The following is a 25,395-nucleotide window of genomic DNA, read 5'->3' on the forward strand; positions in this document are numbered from 1 at the left end:
GAAATCTGTTGACTTATGATGAGCTCCTGTCTAAATGTAATCAACATATAAATCCCCAGAGTTTATGCTGTGGTGTCTGAAGCTCTGCCAAGAGGAGCAACAGCTGACATTCAGGTTAATGGCCTGCTTAATAGTGGCATACCCAATCGGTGGAGCTTATATCACTAAAAAATGATATTATTTGTGGAGAAATCTTTTGTTAAGGAATAAAGTTAAAGAAGTGTCTTTTAAAATACTCATGAAATATATCCACTTAAAAAAAAAACTAGAGAGACTTTAGACAGTTGATATTGGATATTCCTCTAACTTTTGTGATCTGTATATCGAAGCAAGTTTTCATTAGTTTTATCAATGTGCATCTACCATAATCTTTGGACTGAGGTGGAACATTGTGTTAGAAGGAAAACTGAACAAATAATCCAACTTCAAGAAAAGACACTATAATACACGTTGAGAATGAGGACATGAACAAAGAAATTGTTTCCCTTAATCTGCTGTTGTCGTTCTTGGGAAAATTTCACATTCGTAAAACAAGATGGAGAGACTCCAAACTGAACTTTGAACTTTTTTATCAGGAACTTTTGACAATATATTACCACTACTTAATCGCAAATTCTTCACCATTTGCACTGTTTGATAGAATTCTCTTTTGCACAATCTCAGCTTTATTTTTTCTCTATCTTATATATTTTTTGTTATCTTGTTTTATTACTGTTGTATATATATATATATATATATATATATACATACACACACACACACACACACACACATATATTTATTGTAATACCACACGTTATAAGACCTTCAGTATAGGCCTGTGATTCTTTTAACAATATTGTTTTATTTTACTAGTTTTATTTTTATTCTTTAATGAGGATGCTGCATTGTTTCAGTTTGGATGCATCCATAAATTGGTATACCTTTCTGACTATTTTTATTCAATTATGATGCACACACAGATATTCTGTATCACCTCACATTATATTTTCCCCCTGTGCAAAACTGAATAATAACTCTAGCAAAAAAAAAGACACAAACTCAGTATAAACTGCAGCTTCATTTTCTTCGTGATGGTTTCCATCACATGCAACAAAATCTGCAAAGCTTGTGATTTTTTGATGAGTTGTAACGTTCCCTGATGACTACGGAATTAGACAGGCTAGCCTTTTTCTGACTATAATAAACACTGGGTAAAAGCCAGCAGTACATCTGGTCACCTTGGCAGTTGCAGCAGCAGTATGCACACATTCACCAATAACTGGCCATTATCAAGCACCTACTCTGCACAACCATACAACTTCACTGCCTGTAAAAGGTAACAATGCACTACACCATCCAGCCAACACTTCAACAAGTACTGTACATTTATGCACATATGTGCAAAACATTACTTGGTACTTTTTAAAAGAGGGAGTGCATTACACATTATTGTTTATTCCCTGTAGAAAACAGTTTTCTGTACTACTCCTTACATTACATTTGCATTACTTTGTGCCACATATTTAAATGGTCTATTACCATCCCTTTTCTACAATATTTGCTCAGAACTGAAAATAAGGCTTTCACCTCATTAACCTTTAAATTTCTGCTTTTTTTTCATAGTAACCAAGGACAATGTCAAATGACAACTTCAACTCAATGACAAAAGTGCTAAAATATGCACATGAAAACCAAACTACTTGTATGATTAACACTACATGGGTAAAAAAAAAAAAATTGTGTCAAGTAAAAATTTAATGCATCCACAATTCCCCACTATGACAGAGATGAAAATGTTTACTATGTATTATTGTAACAGGTTTCCCAAGTTGAACTAACAAATAACTGAAGCTATATTGTGACTGTATATGGGGCGAGTTCATAAACATAGCATCATTTGTTATCTTTATTTTGTTTATTTCTTTTTTTTTTAATCACAGCCAAATGAATTTTGGGTGAAAACACTCTTCAGTGAAGACCACAGCTGTCAGAAAGGTCTGTTTCTGGATCGTGTGTTGATCAGTCCCAGGACAGAGAAGGCACTGGCTGCTGCCGTCACCAAACTGATGGCCCCAATGGCCCGTGAAGCCTGTGGAGATAAGAAGGAGTGCAGGGTGTGGACTGATGATTAGCATACAGGAACAGCAGAGATCGATTAATTTTATTGCATATCCACAATACAGAAGCAAACCACCAATTTACAGTGCCAAATTTATAAGGTTTCTATAGATATTTTGAAGTTTTTTTCACCACAATGATGGGTCAATATTAAAATCCATTTTAAACTGATTAATTATTTCAGAGCCAATTTGCTGTGTGAAGATCAAAGCTTTGGCAGGGAGTGTTTGACCCCAACCCGATTTTTGACAGCGGTGGTGTTCTGAATCTATTAGTCACTCTGGTATTGTGCTCTGACGAAACATGAGACAGAAGCAGAACAAACAGTGAAGGACCTGCTCAGACACCCCCTCCCCGTAGCGCAGAAGGGTAACAAAGTGCTCGCAGTTGCTCCCCAGCAAGTCGTAAGACACCTCCTGGTCAATGAGGACTTGTGCTCGCTGGATGATTTCAGAGACAGGAAGGGGTGTGTGGTTGTGGTCGTACTTGTTGTTGACACGGTAGGAGTCACTTCCCACAACCTCCTTCAGAAGCTGCATGCGCACCACCGCCTTCCTGCTGAAGACAGATTTCACACTGGACATGGCAGCTGCCTGGGTCTCATCTGTGGGAAAGGAGGAGACCTTCAGCGGGACGATTTTCCTTGAGGTTCTCAAAAGGAAAAAGAAGAAAGATTCTTCTCTAGGAAACCCATAGTGAATATTTGGGGATCTTGTAGGTTTAGGAAACTATAGAAAGATATTTAACATATGTGTTTCTGTTATTCAAATGTCAGCTTAGGAAACTTAATGATACATAAACGTAATGATATGAAACAAGATGTGCCATTGTGTATCTTCAAGTTCAAAGTCACATTTTTCAAATGAAAACTAAAGGTGAAAATGCAGTTCTTTGACATTCAGAACATTACGACACAATCCCCAATTTACCCCAAGGTCAGACCATGCATTGCTCAGAGAAACTGCAAAAAACCCCGAAGAGTCTACAGGCCTCAGTTAGCATGTTAAATGTTAAAGTTCATGGCGGTACACTTAGAAAAAGACATGGCTTGTCTGGAAGGGTTACCAAGAGGAAGCCTATTCTGTCTCTAGGCATGGCCTAGGTTTGCAAAGTAGCATCTGAACAAACTACAAGACTGTGTGTACGCACAAATCTGTGCATAATTTGTGGGAATGAGCGCTTCACACACAAATAAGTGGTTTATCAGTATTTTTGTACCTGAATTTGCTTGTACTTTACAAACAAATTGCCCAGTTATTATCATTGCCTTTTGGTCATTATTTACATTTTCACAAAATGTGAAAAAAAAATGCATGTAAAGATTATAAAATACTAAATGTACAGGTACAGTATTTAACTTTTTAAGTATTCCTTATCTCATTTTATCTTATCTTAAATCACCTTCAGCAATGGTAGCAGGAGAGCAGGAGAAAGTCCAGCTGAAGAAACTGAAACAATCATATCCAAAGAGCAAGCCAGAAAAGGCACAGCTTTTTAATGCATCCATGAGAGTGATGATATTTTCTTCAGATAAAATTTATTTATTTATGTGTCATTCTGAGCATTTTGTGGTTTGTGATGTTTTGGAAAACTAAATAATGACTAAAACAACATCAATAGTAATAATAATAATAATAATAATAATAATAATAATAATAATAATAGGGGTAGCGGTAGCAGTAGCAGTAACTGCTGTGGTAGTTGCAGTAGAAGTTCATTTTAAATTTCTTAAGACAGCCATGTACACACTTCTACATTAGTTCATAAAGTATAAACAAATTCAGGTACGAAAATATTAATAAATCACTGATTTGTACGTGAAATGCTTGTATTCACAATTTACACACATATTTGTGCGTATGCACTGTTAGTAAATAAGGGCCAATGATCACAAGCACAGCAGCAAATCTATAAATGAATGGATGAAAAAATGAACAAGGTGCTGCAATGGCCCAGTCAAAGTTCAGACCTCAGCCTGACTGAAATACTGTGGCAGGACCTCATGAGAGCTGTGCTTTTGTGAATGTATTGTGATGTTAGTGTGTGCATGTGGCTATTTGCTTCCTTCACTCTACCTTGAATCATCTGATAAGCTACACCACCAGGAGTCATGAACAAGAAAAATACATGAAATAGTACTGTCCCAAACCTTATTTAATTTTATTTAATTTAATGTGCGCAATGTGACCTTTTTAACCTCTAAAACATAGCAGGAAGTGAGGAAGAAACACTAACTATTTGTAATTATTTATATCTTAGCTTAACTTTTCTGTTTCAAATAGAATAAATGGCTTGTCAAACTGGTGCGGCTAGCTCAGTAAAGTTTTATGTTAGAAATACTTTTACTGACCAACAGGAGTTAAGTTGATGATGTAACCATCTCCCAAGTAGAGAGCCCAGTGCTGATAGGCTGGTCTGAAGATCTCAATGAGGTCACCCGGCTGGGGGTCACCAGAGAGGTCAGGAAGGTCACGGTCATTAGAGGCCATCTACACAGAGAGCCACAGAGAGACATGCATGCATGCTTAAAAAGACAATGGAAAAACAAATGCAACAGAAATCTTTAGATGGTAGAATATTTGCCATTTTAGAAAGTGTGAAATCTGTTACACTCTTTCAAAATGTGAATAATTTTTCAGTAGATTTAAGAAACCCTACTACTACTACAATAATTCCAATTTATATAATTATTACTGTTAGGGAAAACTGCAGTTAGATTCTCAAAATTATTTCTCACTCATGTATCCCTCTCTGCTGTCTAATTCACACTCAGGGATTCAATCATAAAAACCCACATGGTTAAATTACAGGTCACATTATCAACCTTTCAGGCAACTTACATCAGAGTTTTGTTGTTGTTTATCCATCCCACATCATGCTTCCACAAATTCTAAGAAAAGAAGACACAGAGAGAAAGAGAGAATGTTTTCATGTCACCTTTTAAATAACAGCTGCTTTTACACCAGTAGACAGAGAAATTATACTTTCTTTTGTTAGTTTGATAAGATTTGAAAGGGAAAATAACAAAATTCCCAGAGAAAGAGAATGCTAGATAAAACACAATGTAAAGGTCACCCATACATACACATACATACAATACACACCAGCATGCACACAGACAATACACACATGAGCTCTTGTTTCACCTGTGCTGCCACAATAGCACCAACACAAAAGGGAAGCTGACAGAAAATAGTTTGAGCTCAGGTTATTTCACACAGGAAAAGTATCATGGGAATGTTTTTATGTATTTATTTCCCTCTCTCTTTGTTTCAATGAATTGCTATGGATCGTAGAAGATAAAGATTACAATGTGAATGTTTTCCAAGATGAAAGTTTAGTTTTGATCAACATTTCACTTGGATGGCATGAAATCAATATCTGCCTGGGAGAGCAGCTGCGATATCCATCTCATTATGAATGTATGGTGCCCAAACTACATTGAAAATATGTGCCCATCCATTATTCACCAAATCAAAACTCCATCAGCATTTGGGAGCTACCACAAATACAAAAACATAAATGTATAAAATTTTATGAGAACAGGACAGTTAAATAACTCAGTGGGCATTTTTATCAAGGTTATAGACTGAATTGGCAACACTGAGTAACAAGGAAAAGTATCCGAGAGTAATACTTACTCAAACACCAGCAGCTTTTTCTTCCTCACCATTTTAATTCTCCATCGTAAATCCGCACAAAACCATAAAAAATTAATCCAACGAGAAGAGAAAAAAAAAAAAACAGCTTTAAGTGCAAGTTCTTGAGATTACAAGCAGAATTTGAATATCTCACAGCAAAGCGAGAGGCTGCAAGTCCTGGTGGAGGTATTTCAGTGTCCGCTGTGCTGACTGATGGCAGTTTGCCACAGCTGCCAAAGCCACACACACATATACACACACACACACACAGACACAAAGACATTTCCTCTCTGCTTCTGTCCCATTCATAAGAAGCTGAACGGCTCTTCTCATTAAGAGTTAGTGTTGGGTTTGGACATATATGGCTTACTTGAGTTTAATGCTGTCCAATCACTGTTCCTGCAAAGTGACATCAGTGTAGCATGTGTACAAAATATCTCTTGCTGGAATTTGCTAGAGTTTACTTACACCACACATTTGAATTTAACAATCACATTGCTGTTGAGACTGACAGTTTGGCTGGATACAGTGTTGTGAAAAAGTAAATGTTCCCATTGTTAAATCATTGTTTAACTTTGATTAGCCACAGTTTTTTGGAAAGCTGAGTTCAGTTTCACTAGCCATACCCAGGCCTGATTACTGCCAGATCTGCTGAATCAAGAAAGCACTTAAATAGAATCTGTCTGACAATGTGAAGTAGGCTAAAAGATCTCAAAAAGCAACACATGCCACGATCTAAAGGAACTCGAGAACAGATGAGAAACAAAGTCAATGTCAGTGACAGTGTAACGACTCATCGAGAAGGTAACAAAAGAATCCAGAACATTATCTAAAGACCTGCAGGTTTCACTTTCGTCAGTTAAGGTCAGTGTTTATGATTCAACAATAAGAAAGAGACTGACACAAAGGCTCATCTCACATTTGCCAAAAAAAACATCTTGATGTGGTCTCCAATAACACTGTGAGGAAACTTGACCAGAATAAGTCCTTCAATGCACATATTAAGCAAATATGCAAAGACTGCTTTATTGCATCTGTGCAATATTTCTAAAATCAGAAACATTCTGTTTCTAATTGATGCTGAAAAACTAATTAATGTATTTATTACTTCTAGGCTGGACTATTTCAATTTATTATTATCAGGCTGTCCAAAAAACTCTGGTAAACGAGAGGGTCACTTCCCTGTGCCTTTGGGGCAGGGAACGTGTCCTGACTGTTGTTTGCATGTATGCACCAAATGACAGTTCAGCATACCCACCCTTCTTGGAGCCACTGACCCGAGTGCTTGAGGGTGCCCCATCTGATGACTCCATCATTGTACACTTCAACACTCACATGGGCAATGACAGTGAGACCTGGAAGGATGTAATTGGGACGAACGGCCTGCCCGATCTGAACTCAAGCAATGCTGGACGTCTGTGCCAACCACAGTTTGTCCATAACAAGTATCATGTTCGAACAGAAGTGCACGTGGCACCAGGACACCCTAGGTCACAGGTTGATGATCGATTTTGTAATCTGCGGCCGTATGTTCTGGACACTCGGGTGAAGAGAAGAGCTGAGGTGTCAACTGATCACCACCTGGTGATGAGTTAGATCAGGTAGTGAGGAAGAATGCCGGACAGACTTGGCACACCTAAATGTATAGTGAGGGCGTGCTGGTAACACCTGGCAGAGGCCCCAGTCATGACATCTTCAACTCCCACCTCCATCAGAACTGTGACAACATTCCGAGGGAGGCTGAGGACATTGAGTCAGAACCATGTTCCACACCTCCATTGCTGATGATGACACTGACGCACAGATCTGTGGCTGCAAGATGGTTGGTGCCTGTCATGGCGGTAATCCCCATCCAGATGGTGGACATGGGGGGAGGGGGGGGGGGGTGAAGGGAGCCATCAAACTCAAGAAGGATGCCTATTGGGGTTGATTAGTCTGTGGGACTTTGGAGGCAGCTGACCAGTACCAGCAGGCCAAGTAGAATGCGGCTTGGGTGGTGGCTGAAGCAAAAACTCTGGTGTGGGAGGAGTTTGGTGAAGCCATGGAAAAAGACTTTTGGACCTGCCTCAAAGTGATTCTGGAAAACCATCAGGTGACTCAGGAGGGGAAAGCAGGGCTCTAATCACATGGCATATAGTGTGGATGTGGCACTGCTGACTTCAACTGAGGATATAGTCATGTGATGGAAGGAATACTTTGAGGATTTCCTTAATCTGACATGCCTTCTGTAGAGGAAGCACAGTCCAGGGATGAGGGAGATGACTCGCCCATCATTGGGGGTGAGACCACTGAGGTAGTTAAACAACTCCTTGGTGGCAGGGCCCCTGGGGTGGATGAGATTCGCTGTCTTGGTTGAAACGCCTCTGCAACAACACATGGAGATCTTGGGGGCAGTGTCTCTGGATTGGCAGACTGGGGTGGATGCGCCCATCTTTAAGAAGGGGCAATAGAGGGTGTGCTCCAACTATTAGCGGATCACTCTCTTCAGTCTCCCCGGGAAGGTCTATGCCAGGGTGCTGGAAAGGAGAGTTCATCTGTTAGTCAAACCTCAGATTCAACAGGAACAATGGGATTTCTGTCCTAGTCACAGAATGCTGGACCAGCTTTTTATCCTCTCAAGGATATTTGAGTGTGTGTGTGGGAGTTTGCCCATCCAGTCTACATGTGCTTTGTGGACCTGGAGAAGGTATTTGACTGCGTCCCTCAGGGCATCCTGTGGGGGGTGCTGTGGGAGTATCGGGTGTCTGGTCCATTGTTACAGGCCATTCCGTCCCCCTACAACTGCAGTGAAGGCTTGGTCTGCATTGCCAGTAATAAGTCGGACTTGTTTCTGGTGAGTGTTGGACTCCACCAATTGTGTTCATAATTCTGTTCAAATTTTGAGACATAGCCAAGTGGCAGAAGGCCTCCGCGTTAGTGGCCTCAGAATCTAATCTCTGTTTTTTGCAGATGATGTGATCCTGTTGGATTCATAAGATGGTGGCTTCCAGCTCTTACTAGAGCAGTTTGCAGTTGTGTGTGAAGCAGCAGGTATGAGAATTAGCACCTCTAAGTCTAAGGCCATTGTCCTCAGCTGGAACAGGTCGAGTGCCCACTCCACGGCTGGGGACGAGTTACTGCCCCAAATGGAGGAGTTTAAATATCTACAGGCCTTGTTCAGGAGTGAGAGGAGAAGTGAGCGGGAGATTGACAGATGGATTGGAGCTGTACCTGCATTGATGCGGATGCTGCACCAGTCTGAGCATAAAAGCAAAGCTGTCGATTTACCAGTCAATCTACAGTATGTCCCCACCCTCACCTATGGTCACAACCTTGAGATCGTGGATAGAGGCGGTGGAAATGAGCTTCCTCCGAAAGGTGGATAGCCTCTCTCTTAGAGATAGGGTGAGAAGTGCGTGCACCCAGGAGGGGCTCAGAGCAGAGTCACAGCTCCACCACATCAAAAGCAGCTAGTTGAGGTGGTTCAGGCATCTGACTAGGACGCCTCCTGAGTGCATCTAGGGTGAGGTGTTCAGGGCATGTCCTACCAGGAGGAGGCCTGTGGGGAGACCCAGGACACGCTGAAGAGAATATACTACTGGCCTTGGAATGCTTCGGTGTTCCCCCGGATAAGCTCAAGGAGGTGGCTGGGTAGAGGGAGGTCTCTGTTCTCTGTCTGTATTTAGGCTGCTACCCCTGCGACCCAGCCCTGGATAAGCAGAAGAAAATGGATGGATACCATAGAACAGGGGTGGGCAACTCCAGGCCTCGAGGGCCGGTGTCCTGCAGGTTTTAGATGTGTTCCTGAGCCAACACAGCTGAATCACATATAGAAGTCATTAGCAGGACTCTGGAGAACTTGACTGCATACTGAGGAGGTAATTCAGACATTTGATTCAGGTGTGTTGGATCAGGGACACATCTAAAACCTGCAGGACACCGGCCCTCGAGGCCTGGAATTGCCCACCCCTGCTATAGAAGGATGGATGGTAGTGGTTTTAGTTTTTCTTTAATTAAAATACTGTACAGCGTCTTCACAACCTTTAATGCCATTTCATTAGTGCAATTTTTAGCACACCATTAGAGTTTAATTTTCAGTTTCAGTGTTTTTGTTTTACTTTCACTTGTATTTATTTATTTATTTATTTGCCTTAACCAAAGAACTCTAAATACCTTTAATGGCCTATGGGTCACTAAGTGCTTGGAAATCCTTGCAGAAATATGTGTGTAGAGAACTTATATAATCTGAACAGGAATTTAAAGTAAAGCAGATCTCCGGGTTGAAGACGTTCTTCGCTCATTGATTGGCTGCTGACCGACAACCGTGTCGTCATTTGTCTCCGCCCCCTGTCCTGATGCGGGAGGAGGCAGCATCAAGCTAACTAAAAAGAACAGGAAGTCTGGCCACTTACAGTTTCAAAATAAAAGAGAACTTATAGCTACTCCCATATGGTTACTCCGGCCCACGGGGCTTTTCATTTAGAAAATTTGTTTCGGAAGCATACTCCTTCCTCTAAGTAACTTGGCGCTGTGACAGTACAGCGAGCACACGGGTTAGCCAGCCTGACAGCAATCTTCCAGTAAGCAAAGGAAATCTCTGCATTGTCCGCAAGGATCTGTATTATTTGTGTTATGAAAAGAGAACACTGGCGCTCTCTGGACAGCGGTAAGAAAAAGTACCTCTGTCTAATGCTATCTTACAGCTGCTTGTAACGTAACCTAGCTTAATCGGTTAGCTCTCTGGACCGCTCGCACCGTGTAACAGATTTTCAAGTGTTACAGCTACTAATAACTAACCGACAAAAACCGGACACATGCGTGTGCAGTTACCTATCTGAAGACTGTGTGCTAATTTCGCGTGTTACATGTGTAGGAAGACGTCACGACGTCACTGCTCCCTCCTGTTGTTTCTTCATAGTTTGACAACTTTGCTAAAAACACTCTTATTAAGCAGTCCAGCTTTCATCCACTGTAGTGAGTTACCTTAAAAGTTATGCAGCTATACTATTAAAATAAACAGAAGTCATCTGGCTTAATCCAAACTCTAAGGTTGTGACCCTCTTGTAAACTTGTTCGTGTCGGCTGATGTAAGTGTTTGTCCTTGCTGACACCTCTGGCTCCAGATTGACCAGCATGGCTGCAGCGCCTCCACTCAGACGGACAGATTCGGCTCGGGGGGAGTTTTCCCCTCTCAAGCACTTCGTTGTGGCCAAGAAGACGATAAGCGATGTGTTTGAGAAGCTACTCAGCTATGTAACGGAGACTTCAGAGTTTGTAGAAGGTGAGAGAGAGTGCTAGAAAACTTATAAAACTTACATCATGTCTGCCAGAAAGGACGGTGGAGGAGGTGTGCTTGCTTGTTTTTCTTCATGCTGTGTTTCTGTGCTGACAGACATCAGTGGGAATGCAGCTTTGGAGAACATTGCAAGTCAGGATCAGAAGGAACAGATTAAGGCATATGCAGACAAACTCTGTGTCATTAAGGAGGTGCTTGCACGCAGGCACATGAAAGTGGCCTTTTTTGGCAGGTGAGTGCATCTGTACGGTAGATCTATCAGAGTTCTGTAAGTTTTTGTTTCAATTTGGTTTAGTTTTGTATTTGTCAGAGGAAAGACTTAAGAAGCTCGGAATAGCTATTACTATACAAACAGTATTTGTGAAGGCCGTTCACTCACAATGATGTAGTAAAGAAGTTTAGTTTGTATTTTGATTTTATTTTAGTTTCATTTAACTATAATAACTGTACGTGTAAGATTTCCATGCTGTACCATGATGCGCTTCTTAAATGCCGCTTTCCATAAGAGGGGTTTTTAAGCTCATCGTGTTTGTGATTTGCTAGTTAAAGTATTTCCATCCACATTGTGTAGATAGGTGTGTTTTTTTTTACTTTCATTTTCTTTTAGCTATGTGTCACATGGCTTAAGTAGTTATGACATTTTTCTATTGTGAAACAGGAATGTCCTTCATTTACGTAATTCAATTAGAGCAGGTAACAAAACACATCAAAACATTTATAACTGGTTACGTTACTCAGGCTGTGGCATAAGCAACTGGACTGATAAAATAATACTTAATACTTCATTTCCGCATAGGTTTTTAAATATTATTTGACATATAAGCAAATTATTTGTCTATTCTGTTTGTTCTCAGGACCAGTAATGGTAAAAGCACAGTGATTAATGCCATGCTGAGGGATCGCGTGCTGCCCAGTGGTATTGGCCACACCACCAACTGCTTCCTGAGTGTGGAGGGCACTGATGAAGATAAGGCCTACCTCAAGACAGATGGCTCAGATGAGGAGAAGAGCATCAAGGTAAATAATGACCATTTTGCAGCAAGAAGTTTGTAAGTTTGCAAGCTCTGTCTTCATATGTTAATACCTGGTAACTTTGAGCACCTAATCCACTCCAGAGTAACTGAGGACAAAGTTTTATGTGAACACATGCACTAGAAGACCGCCATGGTTGTTAATCAGACCATCTGTTGACTTTAATTTGCTGCCACTCCTTGTACTGATACTGTACGTCCTCACCTGACTCACTTGTTGCTTGTTAGAATTATACCTGATGGGATTAAAGCTTTTCACAGTTGCAGAACAAATGTGGTACTTGAGTAAGTCAATAGAACAGAAGAGAATAATCAAATTCGAACTGAACTGGGCAAAGACTGCCTGAACTTGTAGCCGTGTAAGAACTGTGACATGACAGCAGGATGTTTACTGCAGTGTCAGGTGTCTGAAATTGAAACCTCATGTGGGAGACCTAACTGTCTACTTCACTTTATAAAGCTGAATGAAGGGTTCATCAATATGAATGAGCGGCTTCATCTTACATTCCTAATAATCAATCTAGTGTTTTTACATGGTAATGCCTGAAGTATCTGAAGTAATGTGCTTTTCTAAATCGTAGATGCACTGGTAATTTATATAGCGCTTTTTCTACTCCAACTCAGAGTGCTTTTTACTACAAGCCACATTCATCCAGTCACACAGACATTCATACAGCGCTTTATTCCATCCCTTTTTAAGCTACAACACATACACTCGCCCTCCGATGGATACATTGGGGTAATTTGGGGTTAAATATCTTGCTAAAGGACAATTCTATACATAGACTGGGGGAGCCAGGGAGCACTGACCTTCTTTATTTTTTGTTGAATTGTTAGCCCAGTGTCAGTTACTTTAATCTCTGCCATTGAAGTAGTTATTTGGATAATCCTCTGTACATCTTGAAAATATAAATTTAATATAAAAAGTCTTGCAACCTGTTTTACTCCAGGTCTCAATCACTCATAGTAAGATTAAAATGTTTTAAATGGGTATGTTTGTTACATTAGAAATGAGTTACCTCAGCAGTAACTGGACATTAATAGCAGAAAAATGCATTAAAATTTGTGTTTGCATTAATGTAAACTTTTTGTGTTAATATCAGTGCATTTCCTCCCTGCCTGCAGACTGTGAACCAGCTGGCTCATGCACTTCACATGGATGAAAGTCTGGATGCTGGCTGCCTAGTTCGTGTCTTCTGGCCGAAGACCAAGTGTGCCCTGCTTCGAGATGACCTGGTACTTGTAGACAGGTAATGGGATCAGATATTCACATCTGGAAAGTTGTGTTTAAAAATAGGGTGACAATGTTTATAAAAATTAAGTCCAGGTGAGTTTATTATTTCACACATCTCGTGCATTTGGTGTATTTGACTTCCCTTCTGATTTCTAGTCCTGGCACAGATGTCACGACACAACTGGACAGCTGGATTGACAAGTTTTGCCTGGATGCTGATGTTTTTGTGCTGGTGGCAAACTCTGAATCTACACTCATGAACACGGTAATGCATCTCACCCACATAAAGCTCCTTTTTGGCCAGTATCCTGTGGATTGATGTGATTCTGCCTCAATAATTAGCTGCAGCAGCACTTTGATTTGTAGCTAGGGAATTTACCTGAGCTAGAGAAAAGGCTGGACAACTTTTGAAATCAAAATATTTTGCATCCCTCACTTAAGGATTGATCAAAGGAATCCATTCACTGTTCAACATGAAATTCAGCTGTGACCCTTGTTTTTGTATTGCCAGTAGTTGTCATCTAGGCTTACTAGATCTGACTAGACAGCTTTTTAGATTCCCAGTATGCTTGAGTCATTTAAAAAAAAAAAAGGATCAGGCTAGGTAGTCATTGGTATATTATCTGCTTTTTTCCTTATTAATGACTTTTTTTTTTTTTGAGAAGTAATCATTATTTAACCTTTGTAATGTATACTGTTGTGTGTGTGTGTGTGTGTGTGTGGACAGTTGTTATTAGATGATACAGTTGCTGTGTCCATATCAATATTCCTCTATAGGCCTTTAAATTTTCAGTTAAGTGGATGGTAGCACAGTAATATGACTCCGTGTCTTCACTACCATGAATACACTTACCATGAATACATTTCCAGTTATGTTAGTCACATGTGGGCACTAAAGGGGCAAGTGTGGATGTTTCCTATGCTGAGCTGATTAGAGTGTGGCCGCCCATGTTTATATCCAACCACATACAGGCCCTTCTCTTGTTTCTGTCTGCTCAGGCATTCATGCAATGTGAAGCTGAACACAGTCACAGAGATGCTTAACCCGGCTGTAGCTCTTAAAGGGAAAGCAGACTCACATTCCACTCTGTGCTCTTCTGTAGATATAAATCCAGAAATCATGTAAATAATTGATAGCTGAGCAGCAAAAACTAAAGCTACTAATTCCACATTGGTATGCAAACTGTGAGGAGTTTTATCCTTCCGCAACTATTTTGATGATTTGGTGTAAAGAGAGCTGAACAGTAATGAATCTCTGCAGAGCCAGACCTTGTATCTATACTACACTCAGTCAAATTAAGCCGGAGCTTTTCTGGTAGCTTTATTTTGTAAATAGAAGACGAGAAAAGTGAGGTTTTAAATAATGCTTTTATTTTGTTTTACTGTTCTGCACTACTCAGAGCGTCCTTCAACATCACTTCCTTTCTTCTAGGAAAAACATTTTTTCCACAAAGTGAATGAGCGTCTGTCCAAGCCAAACATATTTATCCTCAACAATCGCTGGGATGCCTCAGCAAATGAACCAGAATACATGGACGATGTGAGTCAAATGATACATACAGTTGCACTGTATTGCAGTGCTTTTAGGTTTTAGAGAGAGAGATGCTTGAATCAAACAGATTGTTACTTTGAGAGTGTGATACATTATTTCTTGATATAAAATCTAAATTTAAAATGAAAAAAAAAAAAAAAAAAAAAGCATACTCTCAGAATATTCACTTTTCAGGTGAGGAAGCAGCACACAGACCGTTGTGTGAATTTCTTGGTGGAGGAGCTTAAAGTTCTGGACCGTGAGGAGGCACCCAACCACATTTTCTTTGTCTCTGCAAAAGAGGTGCTCAACTCCCGCATGCAGCGTGCACAGGGCATGCCTGAAACAGGTGAGGATACAGAATGGGTCAGCTTAAGGAGCATAATTGCTGGTTTTCGTATATGTGCATTCACAAATGTTATGCAGGAGACTTTTCTACAACTGAATATATTTACGTATTAGGATAATGAATAAGATGTTGAGTTATGAACTAACATTAAGTTAGTGGTTCAGAATTAATATGTTAATATGGTTTGCATTTCACATCTGATATTAAATATGGTGTGCGTGCTTATTCAAGAGGTATATTTCTGCAGTGATAGGCTGTTTTATTTTCTATTTAATGTGATTGTATTGTCCAACAGGTGGCGCTCTCGCTGAGGGCTTCAAGGAGAGACTAAAGGAGTTCCAGTGCTTTGAAAGGAGGTTTGAGGTGTGTGTGTGTGTGTGTGTGTGTGTTTAAAAAAAAAAAAAAAAGAAACATTGTAGAATATATTTTAATATTTACTGATAAACTGACAGCCAGATGGATGTTTCATTAGGTACTGAACCTGAGAATAAGTCAGTGTAAATTCAAAAACCAGACCAAAAACATTAGGCTGTGTGTATGCATAGTATCAGATGAGATCAGCAGTGTATTATCAGAAATTACAGCTGAAAAGAGAAGGAAACTCACTGTAACGCTAAACAAGATTGTTTCCTCGTTCATTGTAACCAGGAGACAAAAATAGTTGCTGCACTGTAAGGTTGTGAACCAGAGATTACATGACTGCTTAGGTCTGCTAAAAATTTTTGAAATAATTGAAACAGTTTGAGCTATTCATTTGCCTGCTTAAAGTAGTAGTGTGTGCATGCGTGTAGTGAAAAAAAAAAAAGTCAGCCTTAGTCCTTCCTCTAGCAGTAACAACTGACAAGCAGTCAGCTACTTGAACTTTACCTGCTGGTTAGGATTTTGCCACCAACTATTCAATTTCAAGCCAGCATGGCGCCTACAGGGCCTTCCAGACCAGTCACTGTGCCTTTTCATCAACCTACGTCTTCATTGCTGAAATCTAGATTCACTTAGGTGAGGACATCCGTTTGTTTTAGTTGCATTTCCATTTCAGTTCACTTTTTCATTACTGAGTTCCCTGTTTTTGTTTTTTGTTTTGATTTTATGTATTATTGGGTTGCTTTTGCTACTGACAGATTCTGGAGCATCAGATTAGATCAAACATAGTGAAATAAACAAGGTTCATAATGTTAAAACACATGCAGAGCCTAAAGTGCTGGACAGCCACACTGGCAACTTCCCTGGCTCTGTGTCAGATTGTTTGCAGCACTGTACAAGTAAAGGTTCAGCTAATAAACACTGACTAAGCTAGTGGTCAGCATTAGGTTTGGGCGAGTCCATTGTTGAGAAAATGTGGAGTTTTTTTTCACAAGTAGTCTGTTACTCCCACTTTCCCTTTACACTTGTTATAGACCAACAAATGAGACATTTGTTGGAGGAGAGTATATTGACTAAATTATCAACCAGTTGAAAAGGAGACTACAGGCATACAGTGCTGTGAAACAGTATTTGCTCTTGCTGATGCAAGTGAGACCTGCAGGTCTTTAAATGTTGTGGGTTCTTTTGTGACCTCTTAGATAAGTTGTTGATGCATTCTTGGAGTGATTTTTTTTTTTTTTTTTTTTTTTTGTAGGCTGACCACTCCTGGGTAGTTTCTCCATTTGTGGATAAATGGCTCTCTCTGTGGTTTGCTGGAGTCCCAAAGCCTTAGAAATGACTTTGTAACCTTTTCCAGACTGATAGATGTCAATGTCAATTTGTTTTTCAGTTGTTACTTTAGATCGTGGTGTGATGTGTTGCTTTTTGAGATCTTTTAGCCTACTTCACAGGTTCTGTTTAAGCGATTTCTTGATTCAGCAGGTCTGGCAGTAATCAGGCCTGGGTATGGCTAGTCAAATTGATCTCAGCTATCCAAAAATGTGGTTACCGGTAATCACAGTTAATTCACGAGTGTAACATGTATGTGTGACAAATGTGCAAAAAACTAAGAAAACAGGAAGGGGGCAAATACTTTTCACATCACTGTATGCAAGAGATATAAAGACTTAAACTTAGATTCTAAGTCCATTACTGTGATGAGTCTCTGCTGCTCTCCTCTGCTCTCTGTTTCACCATGTTAATAAATGCTAACACTGAGCCAGAATGAAATGAGCTAACATAAATAAGGAAACTAACATGAATGAAAAACACCTCTTTGTTATATTGGAGCACTGGGTGAAAGCTCCTGACTTTACTGTCTGTTTAGGATATGTCATTACATAGAAAACGGCTTCTTGTCAGGGTTGTGAATTTTTTTTCTAGGATGTCATTACAGTACTTTCAGCTGTGGTAACTTAAAAATGAATGACAGCTACTGTCAATCCCAAAATGACATCAAATTCCAACTTATCTATGTTGCATTATTTCCTTTATTCATTAGCATTTTTGTTTGAATTCATTTAATATATTTGTTTTGCTTTTTAAAATTTTGTTGTGGCATCACCAAAACATTACTGTGACTCTACCAAATGTGGGCTGTGGGATGCAGGATACACACACTGCTGCTGTCGTTTCCACACCTGTTTCCATTTCTTCTCTTTTCCTTTTAAATCAAAAGTAGCAGGTGTTTATCTTGTCCTCCGTTCGTCCCTGGTGGCGTGCGAATTCCTGCACGCCATCCAGCAGCAGCCCCCCGTAAATGTCACAGTAACTTGTGTGTTATGGCCTCGCAGGAGTGTATCTCGCAGTCAGCAGTGAAAACAAAGTTTGAGCAGCACACTATCAGGGCCAAGCAGATCACAGAACAAGTCAAGAGCATAATGGATGCCATCAACATCGAGGCTGCGGAGAAGAGGTGAGTGTCTTTCTCTGCTACTTTTCTTGATTTTTTTTTTTTTTTCCCTCAGCAGTTTTTTATTCAGGAGTGTATCAATAGAATCAAACTCAGATTTTTTTTTTTCCTGATAATGTCAATCTGATATTGTCTTTTTTTGTAATAACATAAAGGGCTTATACATACAGGGCTTATAGAGGTAAAATATCTGAGAACATCAGTATGCTGAAAATGTGATAAATTAAGCTGTCAATACTGCAACTGTTGGTGGTCTGTCTTTGCTTCTTTCTACTTTATGCAGGTGTTTGTTTATCCTGATGTACTCAATGTTTGACTGTGAAATTATTCAGTTGCTAGTTTACATGTGTGACGGTATTTCCTGTTGGTGGGGCCCTCAGAGTGGCGGCACTGGAGGACAGAGAGTATCAGATGGATCGGCTAGAGTTTGTTAAGAATCAGCTGAACTTGCTAATCGAGGACATTAAAAAGAAGATTAAGGCAATCAGTGAGGACGTGGAGTCCAAGGTAACATTGACAAATGGAGAATTTTTTTTTTTTTTAAATGGTATTTTATGTCCGGAACTGTCTCCAACCTCACATATTTACTCTCTCCTTATACCAGCTCTGAATTAGGGCTACAAACAACACATGCATGCACTGTTGATTTTCTGCTGATTATTTACATGTGTAGTTATTTGGGTGTTATGTCAGAAGATGCCAAATTTGATCGTAGTTTTTAAGAATCCAGACAGAGCCGACCCATTTAAGATTTTTAAGACCGATGCTGATTCCAATATTTGGTGATTTTTAAAATCCGATATTCTGATATCTTGGCTAATATTTTTTTTTCTTCAAGACATACAAAACATAAACAGATTTCCCTAACATTTATTCTGTGTACTTATTTACGTGTTCACACTCTGCCCAACTCTGCTTGGATCAGCTGTTTGTGGCATTTCAAAGACATGCAATGAACAGGGGAATTGCAGAGTGCCATCTGGTGGACAAGTTATGCAACATTAACACTCATAGTTGAAGGGTGTTTCTCCGTTTCTCTCTCCTTTTCCTTAGTTTTAAGTTTTAATTTTTCAGCTGTTATAAATGCCAGTACTAATAGATTGGCAAATAGCTAATATTGGTTGATAATATCAGCTCTCAGATAAATCGTAGAAGATGGAACCTGCCTTTTTTGGTTCTTTTATTCGTTCTTTTATTCGAACTAGCCAATTAGCAGAACTGAGTTCTGGTTCCTTTCTTCTCTAAAGTATTAACGTCATGCCTTCTTTATGTAAATACCTCTAATAAAAACTGTTCTCTGTAGTTTATTTTGCTGATGTTGAAAGTGGAAAACCTTGTTGATGGCTGGACAGAAACCAACACCAGAGGAAACTCCATGAGAAAAGTCTGTCATTTAATACAAAAGCTTGAGCATCAGTCTGCTTCTCTGATGACCCTCCTGTGTTGTGGTTCATTCAGGTGTCCACCGCTATGGGGGAGGAGATCTGCCGCCTCCATGTTATTGTCGATGAGTTCCACACTGACTTCCACCCTTCGCCTCAGGTCCTCAAAATTTACAAGGCTGTAAGTAAAGGTGCCATCATAAAACACCTTCTCCTAGATCAAAGCAAATAAAATAGATGCTTGGATTAGACAGCATTGATATTAGGGTCAGCAATAGATGGTTAATCAAAGTTGCTTATGCTGTTTCTTTTTGTTTTCTTAAACACAGATTCAGCCACCAATCAGATTAACTCTGCCTGCACAAACTACCTGATAAAGTTCTTGCTATTACACTTTCAAATTAGCGTGTTTACTTCAATTCAAAAGGATTTTATTTCACAGACTTTTTTGTGCATAATTATTAAGAATTTTGTATTCATTATTATATTTTGGAGCCCTGAAATCTGAAAACTATCTGATGTGCAGTCCTGGCAAGGCTGCACATCAGCTAGTTTACCCCAGGCTCTTAGTCCATAAAAATAAACAATTTGACCATTTTACTGCTCTGTTAACAAACGTTACTCATCATTATTTCAAACCATTGTTACTTTCACCTTGTTATTTTTGTCTCCAATGTTGCATGCTGATTTTTAAAAAAAATTTTTGTCATTTCTTGGAAATAAAAAAAAAAGCTTATTTTAAAAACCTTAAACTCGCATAGTGGTAAATAAGGTAATAATGTATTAAAGTTAAATGTAAAGCAGCAACAAAACTAAACTATTAAAATAAAATTTCTGTGTCAATATAACTTTAGGCCTGCTTGAAAACTCATACTTTTCTAATTTTGTGTGCTTTTATTTTACAGGTTTCTATTTTTGATTAAGATGTCATATTACCTTCCTCTGATTCCTGATTCAGGCTTGGTCATCTGCTAGCTTTAGCACAGATATGGGAATACAATGTTGCAGTTTAAATTTTAGTACAATAACAGATGCAGAGCCTGCATTAACACTGAGAGAGGGCTGCATGGAGGTTTTTTTTTTTTGTTTTTTTCCCCCCATCTGACCTCTAAACCCTGTTGGCAGGAGCTGCTGGCTCACGTGGAGGAGGGGATGGGCAAGAACTTGGCTTACCGCTGCTCCAACGCAGTCAACGCCTCTGTCCAGTCCACCCAGCAGTACATGATAGGTAATTAACTGTAAACATAACATGGATGTTAAATAATAAGACCCTCCTTGCAATGTTGAGCAGCATTTGTTGATTGATAGAAATAAGTTCTGCATTGGTCTGTAGGTATAGCCAGCAGGTTGGCTCGTTCTCACCCTGTCAAATTCAGAATGTTTTACATTTTTGATTAATCAATCTTAATGAAGCAGAACAACAGTGAAAGCCAAAATAATTAATACGATGTCTAAAACTTTTCTAAAAATGACTGCTCACTTAAGAAATTAATGTTTTCATAGAACATGACTTCAGGCCAGATTACCAGCCCAGCATTATTTTTTTCACTCCATCACTCATTCGTAGCGTTGCTAAACTTAATCAGAACCGTTTGCCTTCAGGCTGTAGTCTGTTACACCCAGATCACTGCTATATTTACCCTCCTTGCTGAATGCCGTCATCCCATGCCCCATTATGCGACAAATGCGTCACTGTCAGGCACACATGCAAGCTGTGCTTGGTGACAGTGATGTTGAAAAGGTGTTAATGTGCCCTCTGATGAAAAGACTTCAGGAGCTGTTAGGAAATTGTGGTGTGATATTTTTTTTTTCTTTGTAAAGACCAACAGAGAAAAGCATATCTGAATTAAATGCTTTTTTTTTTTTTTTTTTTTGGTTTACAGACAAAAATGAAAATGTCATCTGTAATATTTTGTTCTTAACTTTTAGCCCATCAGTTTCCTAAATTATACCAGTACCAAAAGTGAAAATACATATTTTGAAGAACTCTCCACAGAACTGTCCAAACATTGTTTCTGTTCATTTCATTCTCCCTCTTCAGAGAGCATGCTTCCACTGCTTCCCTCTTCAACCCAGAGCCAAGTCTCCATGCTGGTGAACAGCAGGAAGTTTGACATGAGCTACGACCTAAACTGCGCCACACTTTGCAGTGACTTCCAGGAGGACATTGAGTTTAAGTTTTCGCTGGGCTGGAAAGCATTAGTCCACCGCTTCTTGGGACCTTCCAATGCAGAGAGAGCTCTTCAACTGGTGGACCAGAAATTTCAGGTATTCACTAACTTTATCATTTAAGTAACAATCATTATTCTTAGTTGTAACATGGCCTTTTCCCCACCTTATTTTGAAAAACTCTGCTTGTCATTCCTCAGGCACCTCGACCAGCACTGCCTCAGGCCCAAACACCCTCCTCGGGACCCCCCTCGATCGTGGCCCTGCCCAACCAACAGACAGGCCTCATGACCCAGGAGGACTTGATAGTAGCCATCGCTTCCCTCAATTCCCGCACTTCAATGGGTGCACTCGTCGTTGGAGGAGTGGTATGTTGTTTCTGAGGTTGTTTGTACTTTCAACATACAGCATGTATGAATAAAGTGTAAGGAAAATTTTATTTGTGTAGCGCATTTAAAATCAAGCTTCTTTACAATAAAAAAAGAAAAATAAGTGAAAGGGTTTCTAATAATTCACACTACACACATTAACAATATTTACATAAAAGAACACAACAGTAACAACCTATTCTTCCAGAAATCAGCATTTCCAAAAACTTGACAAAACGGTATGTCTGTACCTTGTCTGTACCAGTGCCACTTTATAGTGGATTTTGTAATCCTCAGGGAGCCAGTGAAAAGCTGCAAACACTGGAGCAATGTGATCTCTCTCTTTTTTTTTTTGTCCCAGTCTGTAATCTGGCTGTGGCATTTTGGACTAGAGACAGACGATTGACTAACTCCAGTCCAGTCTAGATGTGGCAAAAGCATGCATAACCCTTTACAGATCTGTAATCAGTAATTTCCAGGATTCAAAGGTAAATACAGGTGTACATCATCTGCATTACAATGAAAAGAGTCCAGAAAAAGAACAGGTCCCAAAATAGATCCTTGTGGAACTCCAGATGACATTAACTGCTGATGCAGAGTCGTATTTTAATAAAAGCTTTAAACTAGTTAAGAGCCAGGCCCTTGACTCCTACACAGTGTTACGAGCACTCAATGAGTAAATCATGTCAACAGTGACAAAAGCAGCACTCAAGTCCATCAGAACTGAGAGTACAACCACCAGAATCAGCATCAAGTAGAATATCATTTGTGATGTGCATTCATGATGTACTTCAGCTGACAAAAAGATTTTCCTATTAAAAAAAAATTGTAAACATTTTTCCTATTACAGCTCAAAAGGCCTTCTTGAATTCATATTTTTAAGAGTTTAGATGGCGATATTAAGCATATAGAGAGTAGTATTTGACATACACTGAGCTCATTATTTTATACTTGGCATGTTTAATATAAGTGTCCACCATTGTAATCAGCATACTTTAGCTTGTACCTGTATTCTCTAAGGTGTGGAGAGCAGTTGGCTGGAGGCTGATTGCCCTGTCAGCTTCTCTTTATGGCTTGCTGTACCTGTACGAGAGACTCACTTGGACCACGAAGGCAAAGGAGCGTGCTTTGAAGCGGCAGTTTGTGGACTATGCAAGTGATAAAATGCAGCTCATGGTCAGCCTTACTAGTGCAAACTGTAGCAAACAAGTCCAACAGTAAGTCATATTATGGTACCTTCATATTCTTTGGTAACAAGGATTTGAAACATTTCTTTCTTGATTAATGTCAGTCCAGTGAGATGAGTGTGGTGTGTGTACTGTGGACCATCTAAAGATAATTTCTGCCATTCGTTCTTCTGTGTGCATGAACAGATTGTAGTTTTTGTTTCCCTCCTCCTGCCTCCCCATTACATTCCTAATTTAAACACACACAGCTCTGCCCCACCCTCCCCGCCTTCTGTAGCTGGGATAAATAAATAAGCAGTGCGACACTGTGCCCTCTGTGTTACCAGGGAGATGGCAACAACCTTTGCTAGGCTCTGTCAGCAGGTGGACCAGACACAGAGAGAGCTGGAGGCAGAAATCCGTCAACTAACAGCAAAGATAGATCAGCTGGAGACCGTCCAGAGCCGCTCCAAGAGCCTGCGGTCAGTCCAGCTCCTTGTCTTATCAGGGGCAACGGGAAATATAAAGAAGTGTCTGTCAGGGAATTCATCAAGATCTAGTCTGGGGAACGTTAACATCTTAGATCAAATGAATGATACCAGTAATTGACAGCACAGTTGTAGATTATGAGGACATATACTGTGCAATAGTTGTAGTTTGCTGTGCTTACCTTCATGTTTAAATTTTTTTTTTTCCTGCTGTAAAACAGTCTTGGATATGGATATGTATTGGATATGTTTTTCTTCTTTTTAAATGTGATTTGTTTTATGTGCAGACATAAAGCCACCGAGTTGGAGAAACAGCTGGAGGAGTTCACAAAGCAGTACCTGCAGCCTCAGCAGTGAAGATCCCCTTCTTCATAGCTCAGCTCTCTTTGAGCCAGTCATTCCTCAGTCCGGTGCCGCCTCACTGCAAGATCACCTAAACTGCAACAGTGGTTTACGTGCAGATGTTTTGATAATCAGTGAAACGACATAGATCCAGCCAGAATTTCGAACTTCTACGACTTTCAAATATTCATTTATAGTTTTATTTTGTTTGTTTTGTTTTTGTAGTTTTTGTTTTTGGTACACCGGGAACAGTTTTCAATCAGTGGGCGCTTGTAATTCTCTTTTTTTTTTTTGTCACTTTGTAGATTTGACCATTAATCCTTTAAAAAAAAAAAAAAAAAAAAAAAAGATTATTGGTGATTAGCAGAGAGACAGGTGAAGGCCCACACACAACAGTATATTACCTTGTCCCTCAGCCAACCAGGTGTTTCAGGCTCTTAAGAAGCAGTGAAGAAACTTTAAAACACATCTACCTGTAAAGCGAACACAGAATCCTGTTGTACAGAAATGACAGGGTGACTATAATCCTGGTCGGCGTGCAGACTACCGGTCGGGTGCTATATTTGGACACTAATGTGCTAACTGTGAATATGCCTTTTTTTTAAAAAATAACTTTTATGGAGCAAATGAAGTTAGTGTCTGTAAGACTGTACATGCATCTGTTTGGACACATCTACTGTATGTTTAAAAAAGAAAAAAAAAAAACGAAAATAATTTGAATAATAAAATAAAACATTTGATTTTCGTAATTTCAGTCATTCGAGTAAGAAGGGAAAGCATGTGTCTAAAAAAAAAACCTGAAGGCTTGTGTTCTATTTTCTAATAGTCCAAACTGTATAGAACAAAGACTCTCAAGATCTTCATATATATTTTATAATACCCTATTTTATTTATACCCATTAGATAATGATGATTACACCAGTGTGCACTTTGTAAACTTGTTCTTTTTTTGTCCCTCAAATTTGTGCTGTAATAACTTCAGATTTTCCAAATTGCATTAAAACTGCAATGATCTAAAACTGCAATTTTGTGCATTTCTTTTTGGAAACTTACAGAAAAATGTTAAATTCACTCTCTGTAGTTTAATTAGCCCTGCAATGATTTTTTTTTTTTTTTTTTACAGACAGTGTCAATGGAAATTCCAGTGATCTACAACTAGTGGCAGTTACAGTCACACTAGGAGAAAACTGGTTGGAGACTGCAGCAAATTATTTGGTCTGTGCAATGAACTTGCAGTTTCGTTGCTTTTGAAATTGTTTTTTTGAAGCTATGGACTAGGTTGCATTTGCAGTCAGTTGCCATCTTTAAAGCAGGTTTGGTGCATAAAGACAGCAATAAAATGGAATTGGTCTGCTGTTAGTTTATGATTGATTGGGGACAAGTTGGCAATTAGATCCAATCTGTTGCTGATAATATTGCAATTAACTAAAAATCTGCAAAAATTGCAAATCTGTTGCTGAAATTTATATGTACTTACATTCAGAATCCAGCCAGAACATCACAGATT

The 25,395-nt window shown here is 39.4% G+C and overlaps 2 protein-coding genes across 6 annotated transcripts; one reads left to right on the top strand and one right to left on the bottom strand.

The window, feature by feature from the left end:
* Positions 1–1,900: 1,900 nt before the first annotated feature.
* Positions 1,901–11,119, bottom strand: plaat1 (phospholipase A and acyltransferase 1). 5 transcript variants are annotated; one of them, XM_030727132.1, is made up of 5 exons: positions 11,037–11,119; positions 4,941–4,990; positions 4,451–4,589; positions 2,436–2,704; positions 1,901–2,071 (listed from the first exon to the last, which is right to left on the bottom strand). In XM_030727132.1, the coding sequence occupies exons 2-5, from the start codon at positions 4,965–4,967 to the stop codon at positions 1,970–1,972; spliced, it is 537 nt and encodes a 178-aa protein (XP_030582992.1). In that variant the 5' UTR covers positions 4,968–4,990; positions 11,037–11,119; the 3' UTR covers positions 1,901–1,969. The 5 variants fall into 5 exon arrangements, with proteins under 5 accessions (XP_030582992.1, XP_030582993.1, XP_030582995.1 ...); XM_030727133.1 differs by lacking the exon at positions 11,037–11,119 and adding an exon at positions 10,551–10,674; XM_030727135.1 differs by lacking the exon at positions 11,037–11,119 and adding an exon at positions 5,771–5,948.
* mfn1b (mitofusin 1b) lies at positions 10,227–24,580 on the top strand. The gene is made up of 18 exons (XM_030727130.1): positions 10,227–10,386; positions 10,844–11,001; positions 11,113–11,248; positions 11,871–12,033; positions 13,173–13,297; positions 13,438–13,546; positions 14,714–14,821; positions 15,008–15,161; positions 15,457–15,524; positions 17,855–17,976; positions 18,354–18,480; positions 19,432–19,536; positions 20,481–20,583; positions 21,397–21,623; positions 21,725–21,892; positions 22,913–23,109; positions 23,406–23,540; positions 23,834–24,580. The coding sequence occupies exons 2-18, from the start codon at positions 10,854–10,856 to the stop codon at positions 23,901–23,903; spliced, it is 2,265 nt and encodes a 754-aa protein (XP_030582990.1). The 5' UTR covers positions 10,227–10,386; positions 10,844–10,853; the 3' UTR covers positions 23,904–24,580.
* The last annotated feature ends 815 nt before the right edge of the window (positions 24,581–25,395 follow it).

The sequence above is a fragment of the Archocentrus centrarchus genome, chromosome 4 (assembly GCF_007364275.1).
Source record: "Archocentrus centrarchus isolate MPI-CPG fArcCen1 chromosome 4, fArcCen1, whole genome shotgun sequence".
In the NCBI taxonomy this organism is placed as follows: Eukaryota; Metazoa; Chordata; class Actinopteri; order Cichliformes; family Cichlidae; genus Archocentrus; species Archocentrus centrarchus.

Bases quoted from the DNA above. Each gene is read 5' to 3' on its own strand.
- plaat1 (XM_030727132.1), bottom strand. From the start codon at position 4,967: ATGGATAAACAACAACAAAACTCTGAT. The intron at 4,590-4,940 runs GTAAGTTGCCTG...CTCTCTGTGTAG, and splicing joins AACAACAACAAAACTCTGAT to ATGGCCTCTAATGACCGTGA. The intron at 2,072-2,435 runs GTCCTTCACTGT...TTATCTCCACAG, and splicing joins GGGAGGGGGTGTCTGAGCAG to GCTTCACGGGCCATTGGGGC.
- mfn1b (XM_030727130.1), top strand. From the start codon at position 10,854: ATGGCTGCAGCGCCTCCACTCAGACGGACAGATTCGGCTCGGGGGGAG. The intron at 12,034-13,172 runs GTAAATAATGAC...CCCTGCCTGCAG, and splicing joins ATGAGGAGAAGAGCATCAAG to ACTGTGAACCAGCTGGCTCA. The intron at 15,525-17,854 runs GTGTGTGTGTGT...ATGGCCTCGCAG, and splicing joins GCTTTGAAAGGAGGTTTGAG to GAGTGTATCTCGCAGTCAGC.